This window comes from Protobothrops mucrosquamatus, unplaced genomic scaffold, assembly GCF_001527695.2.
Source record: "Protobothrops mucrosquamatus isolate PMUCROS unplaced genomic scaffold, P.Mucros_1.0 scaffold18, whole genome shotgun sequence".
NCBI classification, from domain to species: domain Eukaryota; kingdom Metazoa; phylum Chordata; class Lepidosauria; order Squamata; family Viperidae; genus Protobothrops; species Protobothrops mucrosquamatus.
The window spans coordinates 2,045,203-2,056,971 of record NW_015386403.1 but is presented as its reverse complement, the minus strand read 5'-3'; the positions used below and the strand labels follow the sequence as shown (position 1 = coordinate 2,056,971).

At 39.5% G+C, this 11,769-nt stretch overlaps 1 protein-coding gene across 1 annotated transcript in view; it reads right to left on the bottom strand.

The window, feature by feature from the left end:
* The window catches only part of RFTN1 (raftlin, lipid raft linker 1), an 85,441-nt gene that overhangs the window by 57,921 nt on the left and 15,751 nt on the right, over positions 1 to 11,769 (bottom strand). Inside the window, exon 2 of the mRNA XM_015810744.1 lies at positions 8,335 to 8,521. Coding sequence (XP_015666230.1) covers positions 8,335 to 8,521 — 187 coding nt within the window. The remainder of the gene's footprint in view (positions 1 to 8,334; positions 8,522 to 11,769) is intronic.

The following is an 11,769-nucleotide window of genomic DNA, read 5'->3' as shown; positions in this document are numbered from 1 at the left end:
GACTTCACCAATGGTATTTGTATTTGTCTAACCTGATCTAGCAGAGAGCCAAGCCAAAACGAGTCATCAAGAGCGGAGACCAAGTTAAGACTGGATTACCAGCAGGAAGGGGCGTGACAAGTTTTGCATACTTGGTCTCAAGAGCAGGCAGACAAAGGAAACCCATTGGTGGAGTCTCCGTCTCCTGTACTGGAGAACTTTATTTTTTTACTTTAAAAATCTTCAAAAATGTAATGGGTCTATTTTTTCCTTATCCCAAATTTTACTGCGATCCTCTGATTTTTGTTTAGTATTAGTATTTAATATTAATATAGTCATAATACTGATACAATAAACATTCAGCACTTACAAACCAAGTTGCTCTTTTTGGCTCATACATTCAAATGCTCTGTTATATTATATTACTAGCCTCAAAGTCTCCTGGATTCTTACAAGATTTGAGTACATTTACTGATTTTGCCTGGAGGCAAAAATAATAAACATATTATGTTAGTTTACAATTTACTTTGTGTGAGGTTTTTATGGGTAGCAATTGAGATTGCAGGATGAAGATCAAGTGCAATTCAGTTTTTAATAAGTGAGAATGTTTATTATTAATTGCCTTTGTAAGGAATGTAAGTTAATAATACAACACACATGTCATAGAGGGATTTTCATTTGATGATCAGATGGAAATCACCAAAGGCACCAGAATTACAGTAGAATCAAACCCCATTCTATGTCCCTGGCTTCTGATCTCAAACCAGAGACTCAATGTCATGTACTACAATGTAATGTAATCTGCTCAAATAACCTTGTTTATAAAATTGATTGGATAACCATTTGTCTGAAATGGAATATATTTCCTGCCACAGCAGAGGGTTGGACTAGAAGACCTCCAAGATCCCTTCCAACTCTGTTATTCTGTTAAAATAGCCTATGCCTAGATGGGTGAATAGTATATTGGCAGAATGTTCCAGATATATAAATGTTAAACTGCCCCGCTACTCTCAAAAGATATTAATTCTTCTTTTCTAATCTTACTTTTAAATAAATATTCTATGTAATTGGAATTGACGTTCTATGACTCTTTCATTGTTCCGTATTTCCAGTACAGATAGTCCTTGACTTATATGACCACAATTGAACCCAAAATGTATGTTGTTAAGCAAGACAGTTGTTAAGTGAGTTTTGCCCCATTTTATGACCTTTCTTGCCACAGTTGTTAAGTGAATCACTGCAGTTATTAAGTTAGTAACATAGATATTAAATGAATCTAGCTTCCCCATTGACTTTGCTTGTCAGCAAGTGGCAAAAAGTGATCATATGACCCCAGGACACTACAACTGTTATAAATATGGGTCAGTTGCCAAATATCTGGATTTTGATCACATGACTATGGGGATGCAGCAATAGTTCTGCGAAAAATGGTCATGTTACTTTTTTCAGTGCTGTTGTAACTTCGAATGGTCACTAAATGTGCTGCCCAGCTCCTCCCCCCACATATGGCAAGAATTCTACAGGTGTTTATTCAACACTCCCCCCAAGAGGTCCTTCGAAATCACCCGTTGCGCAGGTCTGGATTCCAAGCTCAATATAACAAGAGTCACTGGGTAACTGAGAGGGCATACATCAAGTCCAGGAAAGCAGTCCAGGAGTCAAACAGGGCAGGATACATGGCACAAGCACACAAGGCACAGAGCTGGGCCTCAGGGCAATGCCAGTGCAGCCCTTCATGAGAGGTGAGGTTGCTGACTGGCGTTGTGCCTGTCTTCTCTCTGCTCTATGTGTCCTTGGACCAGGAAGAAATGTGGACGCTACCTCCTCCTTATTGCTAATAGGTAGCAGCTGCTCCTGGTTCTCGCCTGGAGCCTCCTGCAGCTCATTTCCCTCAGCCTTAGCCTGTAGAGTGACATGATAGCAGTGTTCCAATATCTCAGGGAGTCAAGCCATTCTCCAAAGCACCTGAAGGCAGGACAAGAAGTAATGGGTGGAAACTAATCAAAGAGAGAAGCAACCTAGAACTAAGGAGAAATTTTCTGATAGAACAATTAATCAGTGGAACAACTTGCCTCCAGAAGCGGTGAATGCTCCAACACTGGTAGTTTTTAAGAAGAAACTGGACAACCATTTGCTGAAATGATATAAGGTTTCCTGCCTGAGCAGAGGGCTGAACTAGAAGACCTCCAAGCCCTCTTCCAACTCTATCATCATCATCATCATCATCAAATGGAAGAAGATATGTTAAACACACAAAAGTGATTATCTGATTATCAAAAAAACAAGATTGCCAAGGTATTTCTCTGAAACCATAAATGACCTTTTTATTATATTTATTTCCATCTTAGCGATATACTTCTTCCTCATGTTTTTATTCTAGCAATATGCCTGAAGTGAATCAAATTGTAAAAGAGACAGGCCCTCTAATAAGCTACTGCCACCTAGCAATTCCGCTTTTGCTCAGGGCTTTCTGAAAGTGTAAATCAGTGTGAATCTGTTCTGTCATGTGAGAATCACTGAGAACAAGCAGTCCCTGGATGAAAATTTGTATCTACAACCTCTTTATACCTGTCACCAACAAAATTCTTTTTTTATAATTCTGAAACTTCTTCATCAACCTTTGATATGTATTTCATAATTAAAAACAAATCTTGGATTTTCATCAATTCATTTCAAGGCCTTATGTGCGTATCAGGCATTATTTCTTATTATACAGAAAGCATTGGAAACACAAGGTGATAATGAGATTGTTTGGCTGGAGACTTGGTGATTTTATATTTGTGTGAGAGAGTCTGTATGTGAAATATTGAAGTATAAAAGCAAAATTGTCTGTAATTTAGTCTCCTTTGTTCATGAACAAAGTTTTATATAGCATTAAATGGCAAATGGTGTACTAATAATATGATTATTCTACTATAAGATAACAATAAAATTAAAAAAATTCACAGTATGATTTAGAAAGAATCAGAAGATGAAAAAAAAATATGCCTGATGTAAGAGATTACAAAATTTGAATCATATTTTAACTTACTTTAAAGTTTATTACTGGCTATGATACTTTAATTGGAATGACTCTGAATTTGAAAGCATTAAACTTCAACCTGTTGGCCTATTTTTATTAAGCTGCCTGTTATGAGTATTTCTGAGTTCATAATTAACACTGAATTACAGCACCAACAATAACACTTCATTCTGCTAGAAGAACCTTTCTTGATCTGGCCATTTTCAGGTTATAAAATAACATCATGTAATGCTGGCTAACATAGGTATTTTGTATTTTAATTTGATTTATTTTTGTCTTTTGTAAAATGATGTTAATAGTTTGATTGATAACTTCTAACGTTGTTAAATTACAAGATAAATTTGAGATGTTGACTGAAAGTTCTGGAAGTTAAAATACACACATTTGGAGAATATTTCAGCTTGGGAGAAACTAAATTAAAGAGTACATAGTCTAGCAATATGTACAAGATGCCACAATATACTGAAAACTCTTTATTTAGTATTTATTACTGCAATTTATATACTGTTCAGTTTCAAAAAGCTCCAAGCTCCTTACAAATTAGTATTTTCAAACAGGCAAATTTAAGAGATTTACTGAGCGAGCAGGCAGTAGAAGTACAATCTTAAAGTTGCCAAGTTTAAAAAATACCACATCAGGTGAATCCTATAAAATAACCTCATGTAATGCTGGCTAACATAGGTATTTTGTATTTTAATTTAATTTATTTTTGTCTTTTTAAAAATGATGTTAATAGTTTGATTGATAACTTCTAACGTTGTTAAATTACAAGATAAAAAAACTGTCTTTGTTCCACAGGTCAGGATAGGACACCTGGAGTTTATCTTCTGATAAGAGAGAGCTTGTTAGCGGTAATTGATATTTGGTTTGTCTCTTCATGACTTTTTTCCTCATTAACATCATAAATTTTATGCCCATTTTTATCAAAATTCATTTAAATGAGCATGTGTGATATTATGGGCTGCAAATATGTAACATGTTTGATTCCATGTAACTGATTTTCTATCAAAAGGAGGGGTTACTTTTGTCTTATCCAATCAACTTTTCTCTTGCATTTTCTTTGATGTGTTAACTATAAGAGGGACTGAAAGCTGAGGATTGCGGTTCCCTCTTTGAATGAGAGGAATCCTTTTTACTCAGAATGTTCTGAATAAATAAATAATAATAAAATGATCTTCCTATCTCGGTCATTGTTTCACTGGAAAATATGTATGCCGAAGCAGGAACCAAGGGAGCCATATTTGTAACCCATAGCCACACATGTAACTGCTATCAATGACCAGTTTTCCTGTGAAAACCATCTCAAGTGAAAACGAAGGATTTCTATTTAATTTTTTTTTATATAAAGAAAATAAACTCAGCCGGAATCCACAGACCCAGGGGGAAGATGGAGAGGAGTTTGCAATCTCAACCGACTGGTTTCTGGAAGGGGTGCTCGGAAATGAGAAGATGAGAAGCGGAAAGTGGGAGAAAGGACATCTTCCAGCTCTCTTGGGTTCTTTCACTGGGAGGGCAAGCAAGCAGCAGTTCTCCTCCATGGGAGGTGGGAGCAGGTGGCCTCTCCTTCAAGCTTCGCCAAATGACTCTGGGAGCGAGCAAGGTCCGAGTCCCAAGAATGTCAACTTTGCGAAAGAGGGAGGTGGTGGTGAGATTAAAATAAACGGGGGGGGGGAGGAGGTTGAGGAAACCCAGCAGACACCTATATCAGAGGGCAAGCAAGAAAGGAAAGATCGGGGAGAGGAAGAAAGCTTTTGGGGCTTGCCCAGCAGGCAGCTGCTCCCCACTCTCAGAAATCACCGCGGCAGAAGTGGAAAGAAGCAGGGGGGCGCCTCTATCCCTAGTCCGCCAAGCAAATGAAAGAAAAGTCAAATGCAGCGGCTGGCAGGCAGGGACTGTGAGGTGCAGCCAGGATTGGAGGAGCAGAAGTCAACACTGCCAAAGAGGAAGAAGGAAAGGAAAAGTGGGGGTCTTTAAATAGTCACACCCACTTTCCCCCTTTCCCCCCTATTTTTTGCAACGACTAGTTGCAGACATCCACATGCGTATGCGTGTCAGGTTTGGAAGCCTCCGTTTAAGTCTGTGCGTGTGCAAAGACATAGGCTGACTTAGGAGCGAAAACACTGCTGGTAGATCTTGTGGGATTTTTGCATGCAGTTTACTTGTGTGGGGGGGAGAAGGAGGAAGCGCGGAGCAGCCAGTCAGAGCCCAGATTGTTTGCTTATTGAGAGAGAGAGAGAGAGAGAGAGAGAAAAGAAAGGAGGGAAGGAAGGAAGGAAGGAAGGAAGAAAGACAAGAAAGGAAGAAGAAAGGCAGGAAGAATATGGGAAGGAAGGAAGGAAGGAAGGAAGGAAGGAAGGAAGGAAGGAAGGAAGGAAGGAAGGAAGGAAGGAAGGAAGGAAGGAAGGAAAAAAGAGAAAGAAAGAAAACAGGAAGAAAAGGAAGGAAGGAAGAGGAAGAAAGATATAACCTTCAGCAAAGCAGCCTCCCTGCAAAAGAAACACATTCGCACTTATGTGAGCAGACACATGCCTCCACAAGCAGTTCCCCCCTCAGCCTCCCCTAAGCCAAAAACCTCGCCCTGCCTTAATTGCAGGCGAAACCTGCCAAAAGCCCAACCAGCCCGTGCAGAAGCGCTGCCTGCTCGCCTTTTCAGGACGCTGCAGCCCAGCTTCTTTCCTCCCTTTTAGCTGGACAACCTTTAAAATTGGCCTTTTCTATTTATTATTTATTTGGGGGGTGGGGAATTGGAAGCATGCCAACTGGGGCGGCGGGAGAAGAGCAGCCAGCCAGGAGGACGCGCGACCTGCCCACCAGCCGATCCAGGCTGAGCTCCTCCCGAGCAAGCGCGCTGGCCGGGTGATGCCGAAGCTGCTTTGGAAAGCGAAAGTAAGCATTGGGCAAAGCAGACCAGCTTGCCTCCGCCCCTCGGAGCCGGGAGATGCCCCTTTGGAGGAGGAGGCGCCATCATCACCGCCATCATCACCCCCGGCACTCTCTCCCGGGCTGGGCATCTTTGCGCAGCAGAGTGGCCGGGCGCTCACTCCCTTCTCCTGGCCTACTGCAAGTCCCTGGGCTCCGGCTAGCCTCTTTCCCGACCAACGATGAAATGGGTCTGCCTTGTCATGCTGGGCATGCTGGCGCCAGCCTTCCTGATCGCCAGCATCGCCCTCCTGGTGGCCCAAATCATGGAGAACCTGGTGGATGCCCATATCAAGCAGGTGAGAAACAGGTGTGCATCTTCCAGGCTGCAATCCCCAGCGGGGGCGCTTAAGAAACGGTCGCCGCGTCTCCTTTAGGGACTGAGACATCTCTTCCAGCTCCCCGACATCCATTCTCTGCCCACACGTGAGAAAACTCCCCGTTCGTTCCATGGATCATGGCTGGGGCGTATCTAATCCAGTCCCTGAGCTCTGTGCCCTGCTCCCCATGATCCCTGCAAATGCATGTCCAGCCCCTGGTTGCAGCCACTACCTGCAGGATCCTAACCGCTCTTTGCACCCTTCTTTTCTTGGTCACCCTTCAGGGTGGCACCTTGCAAAGCCGAACTTGTGAATGCAGGCTTTTCTTTTTTTAAATTAATGCGCCTCTCCAGAAGCGAGAAAGCACACCCGTGAAGCAATATGACATTTTCACGGCGAAGAGAAGGGTCTCAAAACAGTTGTTTGTGAGGGAAGCAAATGCATCTGATGCACTTTTAGGGCAAGAATGGGAAAGAGCTGGGATTGGCATTGGCCCAACGAAGTGCCATTTAATTAGCAGTTGTGATAAAGATGTTTACTTTAAAAACGGCTGCGGACTGGGAGCCGCAGGTTGCCAACCCGTGACCTAAGCTAAAGTGAAACTAGAAATATCTTCTGGCTGTGAAAGCTAGTCAAAATTTGGAGTTTAGAATTATTTTTTATAAAAGATTAATAAAAGCCCTCCCCTTCAAAATGTTTACTCATCTTTAACCTATAAATGCATGTTACTGAGGACAAATATTTCTAACTACGGTATGTTTCTAGCTTTGGTGAAGGATTATTATTCACTAGTCGCAAAGGAATGCCTGATAAGCTAATCAGCTCTTTGGTGGCTAATAGTAGGTGGCAATAGTAAGATCAGGAGATGAAGGAATTTTTTGAGGTTTCCCTGACAATGGCAATATTTTGCAATGGTAAATTTACTGACTTTTAAAAAAATATTGGAAAGCAGAAAAAAATCATTTTAGTGGGCCACATATATAGTGGGCTGTATATAAAGAGTGGTGTGATGGTCTAGTGGTGAAGACGCTTGCTTCCCATTTGGAAGGTTGAGAGTTTAATCCTAGGTAGTGGCAGATAGTACTCTCTCAGAGTGCAAAGAAAAATACCGTATCAGGCACAGCCATTGAAAATGCCCATCTCCAAGATCCCGGTATTGCCAACAGTACCTGGAGTGAACCAATGCTGTCATATATTACCACACATGCAGAAATTATCAGAGTATCCTGTATTTATCATTTTTTCCTTTAAAATATTTATAATATCAAATGTCTAAAGTTGGCATGCAATTTTTCTTCCATTTGTGGGCTACAGATGCTCTTGCTGCTACAAGCATAAATATGATAGTGTTTTTATTTTTAATATTTTCATCTTTTTCTTCAAAGAACAATAAAATATATAATTTTTCTTTTACTAGCACGGGTGATATACAGATTGTATTTATCACCCTAAAAACTAATTCTTGAGATTGCCAAAATGTGCATCTTTTATCCAAAAAAATTATGAGGAAGATTTCCTGAGTCATTGGTATTAAAAATATGGTTTATCAAATTCTCAAGTTTCACTGAATTTTTCGTAACTCTAATTTATTTTTTCAAATGTTCTCATGATCTCTCAACGTTGCATATATCAACATTCACTCTTTTTACAGAAATCAAAGACAACCCATTCTCCTATTTAAAAAAAAGATTTATGCAGATACAGAATTGAAAAATTGTTAATTGAAAGATGATTTCAATTAATATGAATATGAAATATTTTCATTTCATTATTGCCTACCATTAAAAACACACTGAAAATATTCAAGAGCAAAATGCTTTTTCAGGCTGCACTTAACTAAATAACACTGTCACAATAAGAAGCAGAAATATATAAGAAATTTTTCCTAACTTTATGCCCAAGGCTGACTCAAATATGAAACACATTTTTAGCTTGTTATCCTCAGACAATGCTGCCAATCTACAGATTCTTAAACACACAAAACATGGTAAGACTATAGAAATGTTCATGCTTAGTGCAATAAATAGTAACGTGACACTGCTATAATTTCTGACCTGGGTCAAAGTTCAGCAGGAAATCTCTTTGTCAGTTTACCTTTCCATTTTCTTGATCAGTACAGCCCTGAAGATTTGCTCCTGAAGTGTCTTCTCATTCTTATTAGGTGGGTGCAGAAAGGAATAGATAGCAGCCAAACGGAAGCCCTGATAGTAGAAGTCTTGCAGTTGAAGTGGAAGATCACGTAAGGAAGACAGCTTGATTACTGCTGATCTTGGTAACTCTGCTGGGGGAAAAAAGGTAGATTTATCAATAGATCTGAATTATTCTCTGCAATTATTAATATTTTAAACATTTACAAGTATATTTTTTCTCAGTACAAAAAACTAAAAAAAAAAGCCACATTGTGAAATACAATAGCCACCACTGACATAAGCTGATCTTAAAAATGGAAAATGAGGGCATTTTCAGTAACCCAATTTATAAAACCATAACCCAAACCCTAGCACTTCCCTGAGATTTAAAATATCTTCTGTTGATATCAATGAAGAAAATTGATAGACATCATAAAGTACATCACTGCCATATCACTTTGTGTGAGCATACAAAGCAGCTATTGTAGCAATAGAAGGGGCAAAGCTGAGGCAAGCTTAAGGATGAGAACAGAATCCATGATAGGTAAGAACATTAAAAATGTACAAAAAGTCTTTAAAATTTGTTATTGGTTTTCTCCAATGATCTCAGGGCATCCTCTTTATTACATCTATTACCGAATGGGGGAAAATGTGGCTCTAACTGCAAGGGTCCATGTGCTCTAACTGTGTTTGCATTTCAAATCATGATTCAGGCATTATCTACTGTATAGAATTAATACTCTCTCTCTCTCTCTCTCTCTCTCTCTCTCTCTCTATATATATATATATATATATATATATATATATATATATATATATATATATATATATATATATTTAATATAATTATCTATCTATCTATCTATCTATCTAAACAGTAAAACTTCACACAAACTTGCAATCAAAGGGAATTTATCAAATATCATGAGAACAGTCTGTACTATTTGGAGAAAGGTATGCGTGACCTCAGGAAAAAGATCTAGAGTAGCCAGCAGCTACCTCACATAGAGTCAAGCCAGGTGTGCTTTATCAGCAGTGGAAGGAAGACACAAAAGATCAGCTGGGCATAGCATAGCAGGGTATGTGAAGTAAAGCACAATGGGGATGGCTGGAACTTTATGCTGGGGTACAGAGCTGGTTGGCTGCAACACAGGGCTCAAGGTAATACTTCAGCAGCAATGCCACTCACATTGGGGCTGAAGTAGAGCCTGAAGGCAGTGGCAATTGGTTAAGATTGCTGAAGGCCAAACTACTTCAACCCCAGTGCTACGTTCCCAGGAATGCCACTGTGAAGGATAAACAAGAGGTCAGAGATGGAGGGGGGAGAAAAATGGAAGAGGTTGTTGAAGCACCCCTGCAATTGTAAGTCCGGGTAAGCCACCAAATATCCAAATGTTTATCACATAACTGGACAGCTACTGCAATAGACATTAACTTCATGGACAGGTGTAAGTATTATCTGTTCAACATTGCTGTAATTTCAAATGGTAACCGAATTAATGGTTGTTAAGCAAGAGTTGCCTGTGAGCTCCTTTTTATTGTAATTGTATAATAGTCATCAGAAAAATATTGTATAGATAGACCTAAGCTCACAATTATAACAAAGTTAGAAATAATGAAACCCTGGGACTACCAATTAAATTCTACCTCATGTGAATCAGCGGCCATTTTTAGAAATGTATCATATTTTAATGCCAAGATGTTTATGGTATAACATACAACAGTTTTGTGAATAGAGATTGTTATAAAAGTAATTATCAATGCTTATATTTTTTGCACTTTATTTACCGGTTTGTTTGTTTTTTAAAAAAGAAGTGAAAGCGTGTTAGATTTTGTTAATATATTAATTGACTTTTTAAATGTTTGTAAAAATTCAGAGAAATTGTTTAAGCATATGTGACAGTGCCGTCCTGCTAAAGTTAATAACACTTTAGGGAGATCACAGTATACATCACTGACAGAGAATCTGGTATGAAAGGGGAAAGGAAGAGTGCAAATGAAGCCAAAAAATTGAATGTCAAGAGGAAAGGATCACCCACTTGTTTAGTACTTCATTGCGAAGATTCTTTAGTTTTATTATCTTGATCCTACAACTTAAAATGCTCAGGCACATACAGCTCCTATGATTGTTGGTTATTGACCAACGAACCTATTCAAATATGGCCATTAAATTCCAATGTTTAATTTAATTAAATTAAGTCAAAAACCCAACCAAAGAATCTCTAAGACTGCCCCAGGGCAAGCCACTAGAATATAAACTGAGAGCACACCCCACTACTACATCATTACTACTAATGATGATAGTAGCATTAATAGTAGTAGCACTAATGATGTTGCCTAGTTGTAATGAAACATCTGCAAGAAAACAACCAAGCTCAGAGAGCACAAGGACTCCTTTATTAATAAAACTACTAATATATCTTCTCTTATTGATATTTTTATACTGAAGTACTTTGGAGTAAGCAGGGGGCGAAAGAAACTTAGCTGTTATTAATAAAATCTTTACCTAAATTATTTTATTTAGAAATACGTTGAAAATTTTGAGAAGAGTTATAACATACAGACTATTATTTCCAATAATGTCAAGATTTTATTCAGTATACTACATAGCTAGTCCTTGACTCATGATAATAATTGAACCTGCCCTTTATGGTCAGACACTGTGATGGCCATTAAGCCATCAGCTCTCCCCGATGCAGTCATTAAATGAACATGTAGGTCAGTGGTGGCGAACCTATGGCACGGGTGTCAGAGCCCTCTCAGAGCCCTTTTTGTGGGCACGCGTGCTATCGCCCCAGTCCTAGGCCTTCAGTGGGTTTTATAAACCCTTTTCGCTTTAGGCCTCCGCCGCCGTGTGCAAAAAAAAAAAGGTTCAATAAATCAATCAATTTCAACTTTTCGCGGGGGAAAAAAAGATTTTACAAAGTTGGAATTGATTGATTGAACTTTTTAGTCCCACCCAGTCTGCCGTTACCACTGCAGCCACGCCCACTCAATGGGCCACACCCACCTGACACTCGATGATGCATAAGTGGGTTTTGGGTTGCAGTTTGGGCACTCGGTCTCTAAAAGGTTTGCCATCACTGATGTAGGTCATTAAGTTTGGTGTGCCTCAGGGCTCCAGTGGAAGTCCTGGGAGGTATAGTGCAGGCCCTGATCTGGGCCTCCCAAGGTTTCCACCATTCCCTGAAGGCAGCCTGTGGTTTGCTTCCTGCCCCTTGGGGTGCCTGCTTCCCACTCCTAACCTCAAGTTACCAATAGTGCACTTGCCTTTTGAAGATCTCTGGAGCTCAGGTTAGGGAACAAAAACAAGTCTTCCCATTGCTGGGCAGTTCTAACACACTAGTTAAGTATTGTACGGTATAATAAGAGATCCCGCTACAATATATTTAAATGATAT